At 41.9% G+C, this 20,910-nt stretch overlaps 1 protein-coding gene across 1 annotated transcript in view; it reads left to right on the top strand.

Moving 5' to 3' along the window:
• REC8 (REC8 meiotic recombination protein) overlaps window positions 1-20,910 on the top strand; it is a 43,125-nt gene that overhangs the window by 10,595 nt on the left and 11,620 nt on the right. The window contains exons 7-15 of the mRNA XM_070743830.1: window positions 803-879; window positions 2,511-2,646; window positions 4,866-4,929; window positions 6,426-6,517; window positions 9,910-10,001; window positions 10,383-10,529; window positions 13,867-13,933; window positions 15,002-15,126; window positions 20,332-20,380. Of these exons, the coding sequence (XP_070599931.1) occupies window positions 803-879; window positions 2,511-2,646; window positions 4,866-4,929; window positions 6,426-6,517; window positions 9,910-10,001; window positions 10,383-10,529; window positions 13,867-13,933; window positions 15,002-15,126; window positions 20,332-20,380 (849 nt within the window). The remainder of the gene's footprint in view (window positions 1-802; window positions 880-2,510; window positions 2,647-4,865; window positions 4,930-6,425; window positions 6,518-9,909; window positions 10,002-10,382; window positions 10,530-13,866; window positions 13,934-15,001; window positions 15,127-20,331; window positions 20,381-20,910) is intronic.

Raw genomic sequence — 20,910 nt, 5'->3', positions numbered from 1 at the left:
ATTATGATCCCGCTATATAGAGTGCTGGTGAGACCCCATTTGGAATACTGTGTTCAGTTCTGGAGACCTCACCTACAAAAAGATATTGACAAAATTGAACGGGTCCAAAGACGGGCTACAAGAATGGTGGAAGGTCTTAAGCATAAAACGTATCAGGAAAGACTTAATGAACTCAATCTGTATAGTCTGGAGGACAGAAGGGAAAGGGGGGACATGATCGAAATATTTAAATATGTCAAAGGGTTAAATAAGGTTCAGGAGGGAAGTGTTTTTAATAGGAAAGTGAACACAAGAACAAGGGGACACAATCTGAAGTTAGTTGGGGGAAAGATCAAAAGCAACATGAGAAAATATTATTTTACTGAAAGAGTAGTAGATCCTTGGAACAAACTTCCAGCAGACGTGGTTGGTAAATCCACAGTAACTGAATTTAAACATGCCTGGGATAAACATATATCCATTGCAAGATAAAATACAGGAAATAGTAAAAGGGCAGACTAGATGGACCATGAGGTCTTTTTCTGCCATCAGTCTTCTATGTTTCTATGTTTCTATCTATCCATCCATCCATCCATCCATCCATCCATCCATCCATCCATCCATCCATCTATCTATCTATCTATCTATCTATCTATCTATCTATTTATTTGTTAGAGTTGAAAGGGACCATGAAGGCCATCAAGTTCAACCCCCTGCCCAAGCAGGAACCCTATAGTACACCAGTCAAGTGGCAGTTCAATCTTTTCTTAAAAATGTAAAATGTAAACCACTAACCTTCACAATTTTTTTTTTCATGCCAAAGACAAACCGAGCACCGTGGTCTCTCCCGAAGCATTGAAGATCAAAGAATCCGAGCCCATCACGCTGCTGAAATTTGACGTAAGCCCCCTCCTGCTGTAATGTGGGAAAGAGAGAATAGACAAGGGTGATCAGGTTTACAACTTTGGAGCAGTCAATGTTCCAATCAATCAATCAATCAATCAATCAATCAATCAATCATTCATTCATTCATTCATTCATTCATTTATTCATTCATTCATTTATTCAGTCATTCATTCATTTATTTATTTATTTATTCATTCATTCATTTATTTATTCATTCATTCATTCATTTATTCATTCATTCATTTATTTATTTGTTTATTTATTTATTTTGTCCATATATATATATATCTATATGCACATAGTAAAATACATGATGAAGGTTATAGAGGAGATACTCATAGTAAAATATATCTAAGAAAGAATAGAAGATATAGGAATAGAACATATCAATGAAAGAATAGAAGAAGAAGAAGAAGAGAGATAGGAATGGAAGAAAGATATAGGAGATATAGGAGAGCAATAGGACAGGGGACAGAAGGCACTCTAGTGCACTTGTACTCGCCCGTTACTGACCTCTTAGGAATCTGGAGAGGTCAACCATGGATAATCTAAGGATAAAGTGTTGGGGGTTTGGGGATGACACTATGGAGTCCGGTAATGAGTTCCACGCATCGACAACTCAGTTACTGAAGTCCTATTTTTTACAGTCAAGTTTGGAGCGGTTAATATTAAGTTTAAATCTGTTGTGTGCTCTTGTGTTGTTGTGGTTAATGCTTGGAACTCATTACCAGACTCTGCGGTACCATTGCCAACCCCCTAAAACTTTACCCTTAGACTGTCCACCTCTTGACCTGACCCAATTCCTAAGAGGTCAGTAAGGGGGGGTACATAAGTGCACCAGCGTGCCTACCACCCCTTGTCCTAACGTTTCTCTCTTATTAGTACCAATATCATGTATATAAATAATATTATACCTATGCATGCTTCCAATATGCCCTTGACAAAAAAATAAATAAAAATAGTATTTTAGTATTTAGTGTTTATTAGATTTGTATGCCGCCCCTCTCCGAAGACTAAAACCCTCTTGAACCCAAAGTAAGGAAACAGTCTTGGGAGCATGGAATTCCCCGCCGAGTCTACGGAGAGGGGCGGCATTCTAATCTAATCTAATCTAATCTAATCTAATCTATCGATGGATGGGTGGATGGATGGATGGATGAATGAATGAATAAATAAATCTTTATTTGATGCACCATTTTGGTACTGAAGAATCAAAACCAGTATGGGGTTGCTACCAGTACGGCTAAGGATGGCGCACCAGTAATGAAAGCGCCATTGTGCACACAGCTTCGCTTGTGTACATCCCAGGATGTTTTATTGCATATATTTATTTGCATATATTTCAGCAAATTAAAATCACTCAAATCTCACACACGTCCCCTTGTTTTAGACTTTGATATTAGACTTTGATATTAGATTTATTTTAGACTTTGATATTAGACTTGTCATTGTATATTGTTTTTATCACTGTTGTGAGCCGCCCCGAGTCTGCGGAGAGGGGCGGCATACAAATCTAATAAATAATAATAATAATAAAAATAATAATAAGGGTTGAAAGAAGCGGCTCCATCTTGAGAGGGAGATCCTCACAACAGATTCATAGCAGATTCTCCTACCCGCTTTAGGAAGAGCAAGATCTCGTGGAAATCACAGCCGGGGAGATCGACCTGTTGATAGAGCAGAAAGAATTTGTGATACCCGGTGCAGAGGAGGAACCATTGTCCCCTCAAGCTGTGATCAAAAAAAGGCGCCTGGAGGAAGGTGAGAAGTTGAGGACTTTAGGCGGGTGAGATTTTAAGGCTCTTTCTGTTCTGTCGGGCTCTCTGGTAGACTCCTCCCAAAAATTCACAGGTACAAATTTCAGACACACACACACGTTTGAAAATTCAAAACAATGTTCTTTATAATGAAAATTCACTTAACCTAAGCCCTCTTTTGGTATCGCAAAGAGCAATTGTCTCCAAACAAACTGGTAATTTGTACAAGTCCCTTATCAGTTCTGTGATACTTAGCTTGCAGCTGTGAGGTAATTCACAGTCCTTCTTCTTTCACAAAGTGAAACACACTTTGCTCTGGTTTAGTTTCAAAGCGGGGAAAAATCAGCACACAAAAGTTCCAAAGTAAAGCAGCCACGAAACACAACGATCAGATAATCCTCCACAATGGCCAAACCCACAGGCTGCTCTTTATAGCAGCCTCACTAATGGCCACAGCCCCACCCAACCACAGGTGGCCTCATTTTCTTTGATAATAATCTCTCGGTTGTTGTTGCCTATGCATCGCTCTCCGCATGCGTGGCTGTATCATTAACTCTTGTTCTGAATCCAAGGAGGAGCTAGAGAATTGATCTCCTTCTGAGCTGTCTGCCACACTCTCCTCCTCCCTGTCACTCATGTCTTCTTGGTCAGAGGAGCCTTTATCAGCAGATTCCACCGGGGGCAAAACAGGCCTGCAGCATGTGGATGTCTCCCCCACATCCACAGTCCTTGGGGCAGGAGCTGGGCCAGAGCTAACCACCACACTTTCCTGGTCCTGAAACTCAGAAACATTTAAGGTGGATTCGATCGACCAAAATGATTTTCTCCTCTGTGCTCTTGGTTGCTTTTTTGGAATCCCCAGAGAGGGAAGAAGAAGATTGTGTTTAAAATCCAGGGATAGTCCCCTGGTTCATCTTTAAAATCTTTTCAAAGTGGTGGTACTTGAACCATAGGAAGTCAGCAGAAGTCAGCTCATGAGCAGAGGATCCTTGTGTGTTGTGACTCTTCAGATGTGCAGATGGACCGTCATTCTTTAGCTGCCTGAGTCAGAAGCCAGAACCGCTGGAGATTCTCTGGTTGGGGAAAAGCTGGTTTGTCTCAGCTGCATACTGAGAACAGAAAGAGGGTGGGATGGAGATTAGATAGACAGACAGAAAGATAATAGATATAAAAGATAGATAGATAGATAGATAGATAGATAGATAGATAGATAGATAGATAGATACATACATACATACATACATACATACATACATACATACAAAATACATACAAACAAACAGACAGACAGACAAGGTAGATTAGTAGGTAAGTAGGTAGGTAGGTAGGTAGGTAGGTAGATAGATAGATAGATATAGATGATAGATAGACAGATAGATAGTTACATACATACATACATACATACATACATACATACATACATACAGACAGACAGACAGACAGACAGGTAGATAGGTAGGTAGGTAGGTAGGTAGGTAGGTAGATAGATAGATAGATAGATAGATAGATAGATAGATAGATAGATAGAGATAATAGATAATAGATAGATATAGATGATAGATAGACAGATAGATAGTTACATACATACATACATACATACATACATACATACATACATACATACATACATACATACCATTAGATACATAGATATAGACAAACATACAGGAGAAGGAGATTCTTACTCTGTTTCTTAGTAGATTTACTCAACTTTCCCAAACTTTTTTCTGGAAGCTATGAAAGTTTATGAATAGAATAGAATATAGAAGAAGAACAGAATAGAATTTATTTATTTATTAGAGGTCATCGAGTCCAACCCCCTGCTTAAGCAGGAAATCCTACAGCACCCCAACTAAGTGGCAGTCCAATCTCCTCTTGAAAATGTCCAAAGTTGGGGAGTCCACAACCTCCGCTGGCAGGCCGTTCCACTGGCTCTGACCGTCAGGAAGTTCTTAGAATTTAGAATAGAATAGAAACATAGAAACATAGAAGTCTGAGGGCAGAAAAAGACCTCATGGTCCATCTAGTCTGCCCTTATAGAGCATGTTATTTTTCAGAAAAGTGCAATGTGGTTCCAAAATGGCTCTTCTCTCCCCCCCCCCCCCACCGTGTCCCTTTCCAATATTTCTTCTAGCTTCCCAGTTCCCTCCCTCTCTGCTTTAGGAGCTCCCCTGCTCACAATCCCTGGCTTTGATTCCGGCACACTCTTTTTTCTCCACCTAGAATCTGCAGAGCAAGGCAGAGTGCAAGAGCCATGGGTGCCCTTGGGGCTCTCCCCTCCCACAAGGTAAAGCACCATTTAACTAATTAAAACAATCTCTGGGAAATGATATTTTATTTATTTATTATTTATTTATTCATTTGTCCAATACACAAATACATAGGAAGAAAAATAGACATGTAGTAATATATATAAGGGTAAAAGTGAACTTAGAGGAGAGGATATATGAAAGAAAGAAAATATATATGATAAGTGAGAGAAAGGAGAGACAATTGGACAGGGGACGAAAGGCACACCAGTGCACTTATGCACGCCCCTTACTGGCCTCTTAGGAACCTGGAGAGGTCAATTGTGGAGAGTCTAAGGGAGAAATGTTGGGGGTTAGGGGTTGACACAATTGAGTCCGGTAATGAGTTCCATGCTTCGATAACTCGATTGTTGAAATCATATTTTTTACAGTCAAGTTTGGAGTGGTTCGTATTAAGTTTGAATCTGTTTCGTGCTCTTGTGTTGTTGCGGTTGAAGCTGAAGTAGTCATTGACCGGTAGGACATTGCAGCATATGATCTTGTGGGCAATACTCAAATCGTGTTTTAGGCGCCGTAGTTCTAGGCTTTCTAGGCCCAGGATTGTTAGTCTATTTTCGTAGGGTATTCTGTTTCGAGTGGAGGAGTGAAGGGCTCTTCTGGTGAAATATCTTTGGACATTTTCAAGGGTGGTGATGTCTGAGATGTGGTATGGGTTCCAGACAGATGAGCTGTATTCAAGGATGGGTCTGGCAAAAGTTTTGTAGGCTCTTGTGAGTAGTGTGAGATTGCCTGAGCAGAAGCTACGTAGGATCAGGTTAACAACTCTAGAAGCTTTTTTGGCGATATTGTTGCAGTGGGCTTTGGCACTTAGGTCATTCGATATTAGTATTCCAAGGTCTTTTACTGAGTGTGGGTTAGCAGTGAGAGATTATTTATTCAGTTCGTATGTGCGGTTTGGATTCTTTTTGCCAATGTGGAGGGTAGAGCATTTGTTGGTTGATATTTGAAGTTGCCAGGTGTTAGATATATACTGGAAGCCCTCGACCTAACCACAGTTCATTCAGTGACCTTCGATGCCACAACGGTACTAGGGGAAAAGGTGACCCATAACTGTCAGTGCCCTGTTTGTAATTATATTGGGCTACAATACATATAAGTTACAAATGTTTGTTTATAAGATACAGTATACCTATAAGAGATGGATTATAGTTGGCGGGAAGAGGGAGCCAAAGGAGTCCCAGTTTGGGGGCAGTTTCTTTATGTCTAGAGCTGTGTGCGTTAACTGGTTTGTATTGGATATTGACATTGCGATTAGAAATGTAAATAGATTACCTTGTGGCTGTATATAATATATATTTTGTGCTGGTTTCTGTGTCTTGACAGTCCATAACGGTGTTCCCTCTAATTTTTTTGGGGTGTGGGCGGAAAAGTATAGTGTCTGAGTGGCAGTCCCAGCGGGAATGGGCGGCATAGAAGTCTAAATAAATAAATAAATAAATAAATAATGTGCGAGTTCTGACATCTTTAATTTTAGGATGGCAGAGGGGACCACGGCAGCGAAAGATGTGGGACCACAGTTGAGAGAAGTGACCACGCCTTCTGTAAGCCTTCCTCTGCAGCCTTTGGGTGAGTGGTCTGTGGGAAAAGAGTGTTGGGCTCCTACGTACGGTCAGGTACGCAGAACCGGTAGAAAAAAATTGATTCCCCCCCCCCTTTTCCCCCCCTTCTGGGCTCTTGGTATGTTTTTCCTATTGCAGTAAATGAGGTTGAATGTGTATAATTTTAGAAGAGCTGTGCGTGCGTGCGTGTGTGTGTGTACATACAGTTTATATAGTAGTTAGCACTGTTTTCTGTAAGCTGCGTGTATGTGCGCGCGCGCACCCCAAAATACCCCCACGCGCGCCCTTTTCCATGGGCGCACGCTCCCCATCCCCCTGCCAGCCTGCGGGGGGGGGGGGGGGAGGTGCGGCAGTAGGAGGAAAGGAAGCCGCGGCTGCCCCTGCCTCTCCACAGTGCCTCCGGCCAAACGCGCCCCTGGCTTCTCGGCCCTGCCCACCACCTGCCCGATCCGCCCCCTCTCTTCCTCCGCCGCCTCCTGCCTTGGGGCACGACTTCTGCCGCGGCGGTGGCGGCTGCAGGATGAAAGCACTGCCAGCCAGCCAGGGGGCTGCAAGAGAGGGCTTTCTCCGCGGGCTTCGGGAATGCCCACCCCACCCCTCTTGCAGCCCCTTCGCCGGGAGCGCTTTCGTCCCAGACTTCCAGCAAGGGGACTGCAGTAGAGGCAGGGCAGGCATTCCTGCTCGGAGAAAGCGCTCTCGCAGCCCCCTCGCCGTCGGTGCCTCCATTCGGGAGCTCCGCCTCACAGCTGATCACACTGCTACTACCACTGCTGGCTGAGAGAAAGAGAGAAAGGGGGGGAAGAGAGAGATAGCAAGAGAGAAAAGAGAAAGAAAACAAGAGAGAAAGAGAGAGAGAGATGAAAGGGGGGAGAGAGAGATAGCAAGAGAGAGAAGAGAAAGAAAGCAATAGAAAGAGAGAAAGAAAACAAGAGAGAAAGACAGAGATGAAAGGGGGAGAGAGAGATAGGAAGAGAGAGAAGAGAAAGAAAGCAAGAGAGATAGAAAGAAAGAGTGAGGGAAAGAAAGCAATAGAGAGAGAGAGAAAGAGAGAGAGAGAGCAAGAGGGGGAGAGAGAAAGAGAGAGAAATGACTCTTGATTTAAAGCATATGGTAAAAAGCACCCAAATAATAACAGAGAAAAAAACCCCAGCCGTTTGTGTGTGTGTGTGTGTGTGAACTCTTGAACCATTTCCAATAGCTCACCCCTAATTGGAAATGGTTCAAGAGTTCACACACACACACACACACACAAGGGGGGAGGAGACAGGGATGGAAAAAGAGAAGATAATAATAGTAACAGATTTTGGTTTTGTTTTATTATTAATTTTTTTTAATAAAAAAAGAAGGGAATTTTTTTCTTATCTACCTATCTATCTATCTATCTATCTATCTATCTATCTATCTATCTATCTATCTATCTATCTATCTATTTATTTTTCTATGCCGCCCAGTCCCAAAGGGACTGTCGCTCAGACGTTATACTTTTCCGCCCACAGCGGAAAAAAATTAGAGGGAACATTGGTAGTTAGTGCATATTTTTGTGTGCCTGGGTGTACATATATGGCACATATACATAGAATTAAATACAGTAGTATAGTTTGGATGTTCAGTAATAGTAACTAGATAGGGAAATTGTATCTCTTTGAGGCGAGGAGAGGCCAGGCACCTTAGCCCAAACCCTTGACGTGAGTGACGTCAAGTTGGCCACCTTTAAGCCAGTCACATGACCTTTAAGCCACCCCCCTGGTCACATGATCATCAAACTACTCCCACGTGGTCACATGGCCAGCAAGCCACACCCACAAAATAAGGCAATTTTACTCAAAAAAGGCCCGATTCTATGAATAATAACAACAGCAACAACAACTGGAACAACAACAACAACATAGTCCTTGGCTTTTCTCCCTCCCACCCCACTCCCTCCCTTTGATCTTTTCTCTCTCGGGAGAAAAATGTCCTTTTTTTCAACGTGAGCGAGAGAAGGGTGGTTGTTTTCCAAGTTTTTTTATTTTATTTTTTATTTATTTATTTTTGTCCAATACACAATTGAAGGCATTAAAATGGATGACTTGGTTATTTCCCTGAATTCCTTAAAATGCTCTATCTGCAAATTTAGAAAATCCAGATCCTATACTCACGGAAGAGGGTGCTCTGTATGCTCATGGCCGGCCCTCAGTGCACTGACACTTTATCTCCTTTTTTTTCCTTTCTTATCTGTCAGTGAGTCAGGACGAACCAGGAAACGTATCCTTTATCTAGATCACGTCAGGGTCACCAAATGAAGGCATGCAGCCCTCCTTCAGTGGGTCGACCTCTAGGGAGGCACAGCATGCCATAATTGCCACATCAGAATGAGGTGACAGAGAGAAAGTTTTTTCGATGAGGCGACCTCTGTTAAATCAGGATCGCTCCTTTTATTGTATTTCACTCTTCTGACATGTGGTACAGAATAATCAATTCGCGAACGCCACATACATTAAGCCATCCCCCAACTACCATTCACTCCTACACTATACAAGGCTTCTTCTCATGACTTCCCTATAGATAATTAACGGAAGCTCCATTCTTTGCCTTTTTCCTGGATTGTGTGTTTGCAAAGGAATGTGAGTAAGGCATATATTTCCTTATATGGAAGTTAGCTATATGTTTTCTTCATGTTGCATACCAAGTTAAATGCTTTCCCCCAGGGTCATGGATTCTGCAGGATGCTTACTCAGCCTGGGCTTTGCTGCCTTTCCATAGAGGAAGAATTAAGGTTTTATACAGACACAATTGGGCTAAAATATCACTCTCCAGTAATATTCCATTCCAAATTTCAGTTCTTATAAACCTATGATTACAACACACAATAAGAGTTTTAGTGTGTTTATATCTATATACACATAGTAAAATACAAGATTAAGGTTATAGAGGAGATACTCATAGTAAAATATATCTCAGAAATAATAGAAAAGAAGATATAGGAATAGAACATATCAATGAAAGAATAGAAGAAGAGATATAGGAATAGAAGAAAGGAATAGGAGATATAGGAGAGCAAGAGGACAGCGAACAGAAGGCACTCTATTGCACTTGTACTCGCCCCTTACTGACCTCTTAGGAATCTGGAGAGGTCAACCGTAGATAATCTAAGGGTAAAGTATTGGGGGTTTGGGGATGACACTATGGAGTCCGGTAATGAGTTCCACGCTTCGACAACTCGGTTACTGAAGTCGTATTTTTTACAGTCAAGTTTGGAGTGGTTAATATTAAGTTTAAAATCTGTTGTGCACTCTTGTGTTGTTGTGGTTGAAGCTGAAGTAGTCGCCGACAGGCAGGACGTTGCAGCATATGATCTTGTGGGTAATACTTAGATCTTGTTTAAGGCGTCTTAGTTCTAAACTTTCTCCTTCTCTTTAGAGATGACTCCTCCGGGAGTTGAACCCAGGATCCCATCTAGTCCCCCTCCGGTCAAGCATAAGACGAAGAAAGCACCACCACCGAGTCCTGAGGTGAGAGCAAAGGAGGAAGGTCCCACTCCCACTCGAAGGCAGCCTCCAGGAGGAGCCCCAGAAATTCTCAGGGGTTTAATAGGAAAGTGAACACAAGAACAAGGGGACACAATCTGAAGTTACTTGGGGGAAAGATCAAAAGCAACGTGAGAAAATATTATTTCACTGAAAGAGTAGTAGATCCTTGGAACAAACTTCCAGCAGACGTGGTTGGTAAATCCACAGTAACTGAATTTAAACATGCCTGGGATAAACATCTATCCATTGTAAGATAAAACACAAGAAATAGTATAAGGGCAGACTAGATGGACCATGAGGTCTTTTTCTTCCGTCAGTCTTCTATGTTTCTATGTTTCTATTTTGTTTTTATTTTATTTTCAGCTCCAGCTGCCTGAGTACGAGCCGCCTCCGTCCCGTCCCTCCAAGCGTCGTCGAAGGAAGCTGCGTTTTAAGGACGTGGTGACCCAGATCCCCAAGGAGGATTTCAGGAAACAGATCTCAGATCCCCAGATACATTGCCAGCCCCTGGTAGATGTTTGATTTCGGGGAGACGTGATGTATTTCATTTATATTCTCCCCCCCCCCCAATACACACAAACTGTTGTTTTTATCAACAACTCATGATGGAGAGCGTACCTAAGACGCCTTTTTTATTCCTGTTTGCCCCACAATAATGACAACCCTGTAAGGTGTTCTGTCGGGCTCTCTGGTCGACTCCTCCCAAAAATTCACAGGTACAAATTTCAGACATATACGCGTTTGAAAATCCAAAATAATGTTCTTTATAATGAAAATTCACTTAAACCAAGCCTTCTTTTGGTATAGCAAAGAGCACTCGTCTCCAAACAAACTGGTAATTTGTACAAGTCCCTTGTCAGTTCTGTGATACTTAGATTGCAGCTGTGAGGCAATTCACAGTCCTTCTTTCACAAAGTGACACACACTTTGCTCTGGTTTAGTTTCAAAGCGGGGGAAAATCAGCACACAAAAGGTCAAAGTCAGTAAAGCAGTCACGAAACACAACGATCAGATAATCCTCCATGACTATTTCAGCTTCAACCGTAACAACACAAGAGCACACAACAGATTCAAACTTAATATTAACCGCTCCAAACTTGACTGTAAAAAATATGACTTTAACAATTGAGTTGTCGAAGCGTGGAACTCATTACCGGACTCAATAGTGTCAACTCCCAACCCCCAACATTTCTCCCTTAGACTCTCCACGATTGACCGCTCCAGGTTCCTAAGAGGCCAGTAAGGGGCGTATATAAGTGCACTGATGTACCTATCGTCCCCTGTCCAATTGTCTTTCCTTATCTCATATATCATATATATTCTCTCCTTATCTATCTATATATTCTGTTCTGTCTGGGTTCCCCCAGACCTCAACACCAACTGGAAAAAACAGCCAGACACTCTGGTAAAAGCAAAAGTACTTTATAGCTGGAAAAAATAAACACAGAGGAAAACCTGTTCTTCCCAACAGACAGGCTATAATACTTTACAGCAGAGTCCTGATGTCCAGACAATACAGCAAGCTTCTTGCTGGCACACCCACCCCAAGGTTTCAGTAGTCAAAGGCACAAACCAGGATTCCAAGACGCCAAAGTTCACAGCCAGGTCCCAAGACTCTCAAAGATAAAACTCCACAAGCCAGGAAGGGTGGGTCTGCCTTTTAGCCTTTCCAAAGAGCACCACACCCAAACCCAGCTGTTGCCTCTTTAATGCTGAAAGTACCTAGCCAATTGGTCCCTTCGCTGTGTAGCTCTTCTCTGTCGCAGATCAATTATGGCTTGTGCATTTTCCTCTAAGGAATCCAGGCTGCTTGCTGGGGAGAGCTCCCTCTGGGGGGACTCTGGCTGTCCTCCCTCTTCTTCAGCCTGGGATTCCTCCTCCTCGTCTGCCTGCACCTCCTGTTCCTCATCCTCTCCCTCTGAGCTGGAAACCGACAGAAGATCAGCCGTTCCCTGAGGGGCCTCAGACGGAACCACAACAATATTCTCTCTGTATCTCTTATATCATATATATTCTCTTCTTTTTTACTTTCTATCTTTATATATATTACTTAATGTCTATTCTCTTCCATATGTATTGTATATTGGACAAAGAATAAATAAAAAAAAAATAAACAAAAACAATGGCCAAACCCACAGGTTGCTATTTATAGCAGCCTCACTGATGACCACAGCCCCACCCAACCACAGGTGGCCTCATTTTCTTTGATAATAATCTCTCAGGTGTTGTTGCCTATGCATCGCTCTCCGCATGCGTGGCTGTATCATTAACTCTTGTTCTGAATACAAGGAGGAGCTAGATAATTGATCTCCTTCTGAGCTGTCTGCCACACTCTCCTCCTCCCTGTCACTCATGTCTTCTTGGTCAGAGGAGCCTTCATCATCAGATTCCACCGGGGGCAAAACAGGCCTGCAGCATGTGGATGTCTCCCCCACATCCACAGTCCTTGGGGCAGGAGCAGGGCCAGAGCTAACCACAACAAAAGGTGAGCTGGGCTGAGAGAGAGAGAGAGAGGTAGAGAAGGAAGGAGAGAGAGAAAGCACTGTTCCTTTTGATGAATTGGATGTAACTCACCAGCTATTATTCTAATTTTATTCTGTGCTTTGCAGCCCGCTGCTTCTTCTCTCTCTATCTCTCTCTCTCAGTTGCCTTTCACGCCACAGTTGGGATTACAACTCATCGTCTTCTGGTGATTGGTCCATAGTGACGCAATCAGTTTTCATAACTGTTGTGGTTAGCTCTGGCCCAGTTCCTGCCCCAAGGACTGTGAATGTGGGGGAGACATCCACATGCCGCAGGCCTGTTTTGCTCCCGGTGGAATCTGATGATGAAGGCTCCTCTGACCAAGAAGACATGAGTGACAGGGAGAGTGTGGCAGACAGCTCAGAAGGAGATCAATTATCTAGCTCCTCCTTGGACAGAACAAGAGTTAATGATACAGCCACGCATGCGGAGAGCGATGCATAGGCAACAACAACTGAGAGATTATTATCAAAGAAAATGAGGCCATCTGTGGTTGGGTGGGGCTGTGGTCATCAGTGAGGCTGCTATAAAGAGCAGCAAGTGGGTCAACGGGACCCGGAGAAGGCCAACTCTGTGGGACCTAACTGGTCGCTGGGATTCGTGCGGCAGAAGGCGGTCCCAGAGATATTCTGGTCCGATGCCATGAAGGGCTTTATAGGTCATAACCAACACTTTGAATTGTGACCGGAAATTGATCGGCAACCAATGCAGACTGCGGGGTGTTGGTGTAACATGGGCATATTTGGGGAAGCCTATGATTGCTCTCGCAGCTGCATTCTGCACGATCTGAAGTTTCCGAACACTTTTCAAAGGTAGCCCCATGTAGAGAGCGTTACAGTAGTCGAATCTCGAGGTGATGAGGGCATGAGTGACTGTGAGCAGTGACTCCCGGTCCAAATAGGGCTGCAACTGGTGCACCAGGCGGACCTGGGCAAATGCCTCCCTCGCCACAGCTGAAAGATGGTTCTCTAATGTAATTTTTGCCTCATTTAGGACCACAACTCACTGTCTCCTGGTGATTGGTCCATAGTCACACAATCATCTTTCAAGACTAAGGGGGAACTAGAACTCACAGTCTCCTTGTGATTGGCCAAAGGTGACCTAGTTGCTTTCCTACTTAAGGCAAGACTAGAATTCAGCGTCTCCCAGTTTCTAGCCAGGCGCCGAGTAGACCAAATTGGTTTACACCACTTTGATACAGGACAGTTGTGGATGTGTTTCCAGCCTGCGGAAAACGCCTCCGATATCTCTCGCTTGTCACCCTGACGCATCCTAAAAATTTCCTTCCCCCCCCCCCTCTCTGCATTTTGTTGTTTTGTTTTAGGAGAAAGTCGTCCTGCCAATCAAGAGGTTAAAGACTGCAGCCGAATTGTTGAACAACCCAACCTACGGTAAATAAACCTCCCCGCAGCTGCAATTCATAGAAACATAGAAGTCTGACGGCAGCAAAAGACCTCATGGTCCATTTAGTCTGCCCTTTTACTATTTTCTGTATTTTTATCTTAGGATGGATATATGTTTATCCCAGGCATGTTTAAATTCAGCTATTGTGGATTTACCAACCACGTCTGCTGGAAGTTTGTTCCAAGGATCTACTACTCTTTCAGTAAAATAATATTTTCTCACATTGCTTTTGATCTTTCCCCCAACTAACTTCAGATTGTGTCCCCTTGTTCTTGTGTTCACTTTCCTATTAAAAACACTTCCCTCCTGGACCTTATTTAACCCTTTGACATATTTAAATGTTTCGATCATGTTCCCTTTTTCCTTCTGTCCTCCAGACTACACAGATTGAGTTCATTAAGTCTTTCCTGATACGTTTTATGCTTAGGACCTTCCACCATTCTTGTAGCCCGTCTTTGGACCCGTTCAATTTTGTCAATATCTTTTTGTAGGTGAGGTCTCCAGAACTGAACACAGTATATTCCAAATGTGTTCTCACCAGTGCTCTATATAGCAGGATCACAATCTCCCTCTTCCTGCTTGTTATACCTCTAGCTATGCAGCCAAGCATCCTACTTGCTTTCCCTACCGCCTGACTGTACTGTTCACCCATTTTGAGACTGTCAGAAATCACTACCCCTAAATCCTTCTCTTCTGAAGTTTTTGCTAACACAGAACTGCCAATACAATACTCAGATTGAGGATTCCTTTTCCCTAATTTAGTAAAATTAACTACCGTAATAGAATTACTTACAAAACATTATTGGATGAACATAATACACTTAAAACGAGAGAGGAGCTAGCATTAGAGGGTGTGGATATTGACCTGTAGCCATGCTATCAATTGCAAAACAAATATAAACCTGATTTGGCAAAATTTGGCTTTCAGGCAAACTATCACGAAACGGATAAGATATTATTGGGCCCCTGTTGCAGTTCTAGGTTAAGGACTACTTGTAAAGGGAGCGCTGTTGTTCTACTACGACACCCATGTTGCTTTTTTTTCCTTGGGCCAGGATGGATGCACCCTAAACTCCATGAACTATGGGCCCAGCGTGCAAGAGTCCAGCCGGTGGATTATGCCCAAGTACGATTGGAGGAGGAGGAGGAACGGAGAGCTGAAATTCCCAGTGAGCTTGAGGTAACAATTCTGACACAAAATTTCTCGGCAGCTGACGGATGTGACACTTTAAGACAGTGTGCCCAGGTTCACCTGGTGCACCAGTTGCGGCCCTATCTGGACCGGGACTCACTGCTCACAATCACTCATGCCCTCATCACCTCGAGGTTCGACTACTGTAATGCTCTCTACATGGGGCTACCTTTGAAAAGTGTTCGGAAACTTCAGATCGTGCAGAATGCAGCTGCAAGAACAGTCATGGGCTTCCCTAAATATGCCCATGTTACACCAACACTCCGCAGTCTGCATTGGTTGCCGATCAGTTTCCGGTCACAATTCAAAGTGTTGGTTATGACCTATAAAGCCCTTCATGGCACCGGACCAGAATATCTCTGGGACCGCCTTCTGCTGCACGAATCCCAGCAACCAGTTAGGTCCCACAGAGTGGGCCTTCTCCGGGTCCCCTCGACTAAACAATGTCGTTTGGCAGGACCCAGGGGAAGAGCCTTCTCTGTGGCGGCCCCGACCCTTTGGAACCAACTCCCCCCAGAGATCAGAGTTGCCCCCACCCTCTTTGCCTTTCGAAAGCTCCTTAAAACCCACCTCTGTCGTCAGGCACGTGGGAATTGAGACTTTCCCTCCCCCTAGGCTTATAAAATTTATGCATGGTATGCCAGTATGTATGATTGGTTTCTAAATTGGGGTTTTAAATTAACTTAAATATTAGATTTGTTTACATTGTATTATTGTTGCTGTTAGCCGCCCCGAGTCTGCGGAGAAGGGCGGCATTCAAATCTGATTAATAAATAATAAATAAATAATAAATAAATATAACTACAGCAGATAGTGTATGTGCAGAATTTGGAAACAGACAATATCCCGACCGTTGTCCTCTGTCAGCTCCAGCTGATTTCTGCATTGGGGAAGGCCGTTTCGTCCTCTGGATGCTTCAGGGAAGCTTCCTTGATCGCCAGAGTACAAAAAAACTGTCCAACGAGCAAAACGGAAGTTCAGAAAAACGGACTTCCTGTTTGCCCATTGTGCTGTTTTTCACCGTCCCAGGGCTTAAGGAAGCTTCCCCGAAGCCTCCAGAGTGCAAAAAACGGCACAACAGGCAAACCAGATGTCTGTTTTTCCAAACTTCCGGTTTGCTCGTTGGGCCATTTTTTCACCCTTCCAAGTTTCAGTGAGGCCTGTGCGAATGTGCAGGGATTGGGGGGGGGGGGGTGTTGTGTCCATGCACAAAGGCAGCAGGAGGGGGAGGGAAAGGTTCACCATCACTGCTCTGTGACGATTAGAAAACTACTAGAATGTTCTGAGATGTGCAAATCAACCACGGAGATCTGTGGAAAAGAGAACTCTGAATTCTATGAAGTATGGAACAGACAGTATAACTGGTTAAAATGAAATAAAATCTAAAAATGTGAGTATAATATGAGGGTTATTCATGATGAATCTGCAAATTTATTTATTTATTTACTTACTTACTTACTTACTCATTCATTCATTCATTCATTCATTCATTCATTCATTCATTCATTTATTTATTTATTTATTTATTTATTGGATTTGTATGCCGCCCCTCTCCGTGGACTCAGGGCAGCTAACAACAGTGATAAAACAACATGTGACAGTCCAATGGTGAAACAATTAAAACCCCTTATTATAAAACCAAACATACATCCAGACATACCATGCATAAATTGTAAAGGCCTAGGGGGAAAGAATATCTCAGTTCCCCCATGCCTGACGGCAGAGGTGGGTTTTAAGAAGCTTACGAAAGGCGAGGAGGGTGGGGGCAATTCTAATCTCTGGGGGGAGTTGGTTCCAGAGGGCTGGGGCCACCACAGAGAAGGCTCTTCCCCTTGGTCTCACCAAATATTCAAACTCTCTCTTCCTAGGATAAACAAGTGAAGTATAAGTGGCTAAAGTGGAAGAAATAGATTAGGAAACTACATTGTGAGACTTAATTTTCTAGAGATAGATTTCGATTAAAAAAGCGAAGGTTAAAAGGCATATAACAATATTATCAAATGGAATAATTAGAGCTAGAAATACTTTGAAAAAGTTATAAAAGGGGCTAACCATTCTCGGGAAGGACTGTCAGCAGGGAAGCAATAGCGGGGGAAGCATTCTCTTCTCAATTTGGCTTCACACCTGGACATTGGCGAAGAGAGAGACTTTGTTTATAAACAGACCTCTCATAAAAATAACTTTGCTTTGGGTAAAAGAAGTGTGTGTGTTTTTGCGTTTACATTTTTTGGCTAATTTTTGCTTGCTGCTGGGCAGGACAGAACAACTTTCACGCCTAACTAGAACGAGAAGGATTTAGGGGTAGTGATTTCTCACAGTCTCAAAATGGGTGAACAGTGCAGTCAGGCGGTATGGAAAGCAAGTAGGATGCTTGGCTGCATAGCCAGAGGTATAACAAGCAGAAAGAGGGAGCTTATGATCCCGTTATATAGAGCGCTGGTGAGACCCTGTTTGGAATACTGTGTCCAGTTCTGGAGACCTCACCGACAAAAAGATATGGATAAAATTGAACGGGTCCAAAGATGGGCTACAAGAATGGTGGAAGGTCTTAAGCATAAAACGTATCAGGAAAAACTTAATGAACTCAATCTGTATAGTCTGGAGGACAGAAGGAAAAAGGGGGACATGATCAAAACATTTCAATGTGTTAAAGGGTTAAATAAGGTCCAGGAAGGAAGTGTTTTTAATAGGAAAGTGACACAAGAACAAGGGGGCACAATCTGAGGTTAGTTGGGGGAAAGATCAAAAGCAACATGAGAAAATGTTATTTTACTGAAAGAGTAGTAGATTCTTGGAACAAACTTCCAGCAGATGTGGTAGATAAATCCACAGTAACTGAATTTAAACATGCCTGGGATAAACATATATCCATCCTAAGATAAAATACAGAAAATAGTATAAGGGCAGACTAGATGGACCATGAGGTCTTTTTCTGCCGTCAGTCTTCTATGTTTCTATGTTTCTCCATCTCCGCCTAAACCAGAACTCGCCGCCTCCTGGTGATTGGCCCAAAGTCCCCCAATTGTCTTTTGTGCCTAAGATGGGACCAGAACTCACCATCTGGATTCAAAAGAAAAAAGAATCAAATTATTATTATTATTATTATTATTATTATTATTATTATTATTATTATTATTAATTAGATTTGTATGCCGCCCCTCTCCGGAGACTCGGGGCGGCTCACAACAGTATTAATGTTCAATGTTTATGAAACAAATTAACGTTTAAGAAAAAGAAAGAATAATTGAAACAGAAATGTCACATACTAAGATTATTTTGTGCTTATTATGAATTTGTTGGTGTATGTTTGTATGTTTTTGGTGTTATTTTTTGTTTTGTTTTGTAAATTGTTATAAACAATTAAAAAAAAATAGAACTCACCATCTCCCAATTTGTAGGTCTGTATAATAATAATAATAATAATAATAATAATAATAATAATAATAATAATAAATTAATAATAATAAATTTATTGTCATTGTCAACCAACGAATTGTCACTGGCAACGAAAGTCGTGTGACACCCAGAGACCAGTCCCACCATACGTAAAATCAGAATAGGTAAATTTAAAGATAGAATAAAAATAGAATAAAAAATAGAATTGATATTAAGAGGAAATATTATTAATACAAAGCATTACTATACCATTGAGAAAATGAAATAAAATGGATATATTAACAGGAAAACCAATAGGATGTATATATATGTAATAACTATTAAAAGGAAAATATTCTTTTTTTGCCATGTATGAGCTGCAAACCAATTACGCCGCTATTTAGGTGGTGTTGATACCAAGCTATGATACCAAATATTCCGTGTATAAACCAAGATGCTTTATTTTTTGTTGTTGTATGTTATATGTATATACCGTTGTTTTGTTGTCTCTTTGTTTTCTTTCTGTTTTAATGTACATATTTAATAAAGTATTTTTTAAAAATAAATAGAATAAATTGTCCCACCCACTACAAAATTCCCCACCCTGAACCACTCAACCATCTACATGACAAACCTGGTGGAAGGTCTTAAGCATAAAACATATCGGGAAAGACTTCATGAACTCAATCTGTATAGTCTGGAGGACAGAAGGAAAAGGGGGGACATGATTGAAACATTTAAATATATTAAAGGTCCAGGAGGGAAGTGTTTTTAATAGGAAAGTGAACACAAGAACAAGGGGACACAATCTGAAGTTAGTTGGGGGAAAGATCAAAAGCAACATGAGAAAATAATATTTTACTCAAAGAGTAGTAGATCCTTGGAACAAACTTCCAGCAGACGTGGGAGATAAATCCACAGTAACTGAATTTAAACATGCCTGGGATAAACATATATCCATCCTAAGATAAAATACAGGAAATAATATAAGGGCAGACTAGATGGACCATGAGGTCTTTTTCTGCCGTCAGTCTTCTATGTTTCTATGTTTCTATCTTAATCAATGGCAAGAAAAGCCCAAGGATGACCTTGAATCCAGCTTGTATTTGTCCTTGAAAGCTTGACTGGAGGAGGGACTAAGGTCAGACCAGATTGGCTGATGGATTGTCATCTTGGATGTGTGATTCGCAAGGAATGTATTTACGATGACCGTGATCGTGATTGATCACTTATATGATAAAAGGGACAATGTGAGGTTACGCACACTGAGAGCTTATGCATCACAGGCAAATTCTTTGCGTCTCCAAATCACACTTGGCCAATACCCTCAAAACGTCGCTACAGAGCACTGCACACCAAGACAACTAGACACAAGAACAGTTTTTCCCCGAACGCCATCACTCTACTAAACAAATAATTCCCTCAACACTGTCAGACTTTCTACTAAATCTGCACTTCTATTCTACTAGTTTTTCTCATCATTCCTATCACCCATTTCCTCCCATGTTGACTGTATGACTGTAACTTGTTGCGTATATCCTAAGATTTTTATTAATATTGCTTCTTCATTGCTTATTTGACCCCTATGACAATCATTAAGTGTTGTACCACATGATTCTTGACAAGTGTATATTTTATTTTATGTACGTTGAGAGCATATGCACCAAGACAAATTCCTTGTGTGTCCAATCACACTTGCCCAATAAAAATTCTATTCTATTCTATTCTAAAGAATTCTGTTCTATTTTAACCTCTTTGGTCCTTTGTGTCTTTGTTTCACAATTCACGAGGTTTGACGTTCCCCCTTTCCTTCCGCAGGAGCTGAGGGCAGCCGAGGAACCGAGCGGACCTCCGGTGGGCTCCTCAGGTGAGTCCTGAGCCTTCCAGAAAAAGGGTCTCCAACTTTGGCCACTTTATTGTTATAATAATATATATAATATAATAGAAAGTTTAGAACTAAGACACCTTAAACAAGATCTAAGTATTGCCCACAAGATCATATGCTGTAACGTCCTGCCTGTCGGCGACTACTTCAGCTTCAACCACAACAACACAAGAGCACACAACAAATTTAAACTTAATGTATTGTGCCTTCCGTCCCCTGTCCTATTGCTCTCCTGTATCTCCCATACCTTTCTTCTATTCCTATATCTCTTCTTCTATTCTTTCATTGATGTGTTCTATTACTATACCTTCTTTTCTATTATTTCTTACATATATTTTACTATGAGTATCTCCTCTATAACCTTCATCATGTATTTTACTATGTGTATATAGATATATACCCACTAAAACCCTCATTGTGTATTGGACAAAAATAAATAAATAAAAATAAATAAAGTATAGGAGATATAGGAGAGCAATAGAACAGGGGATGGAAGGCACTCTAGTGAACTT

Source organism: Erythrolamprus reginae, chromosome 2, assembly GCF_031021105.1.
Source record: "Erythrolamprus reginae isolate rEryReg1 chromosome 2, rEryReg1.hap1, whole genome shotgun sequence".
NCBI classification, from domain to species: domain Eukaryota; kingdom Metazoa; phylum Chordata; class Lepidosauria; order Squamata; family Dipsadidae; genus Erythrolamprus; species Erythrolamprus reginae.
Note: the sequence above shows the minus strand (reverse complement) of the source record. Positions and strands in the feature narration are given on the sequence as shown.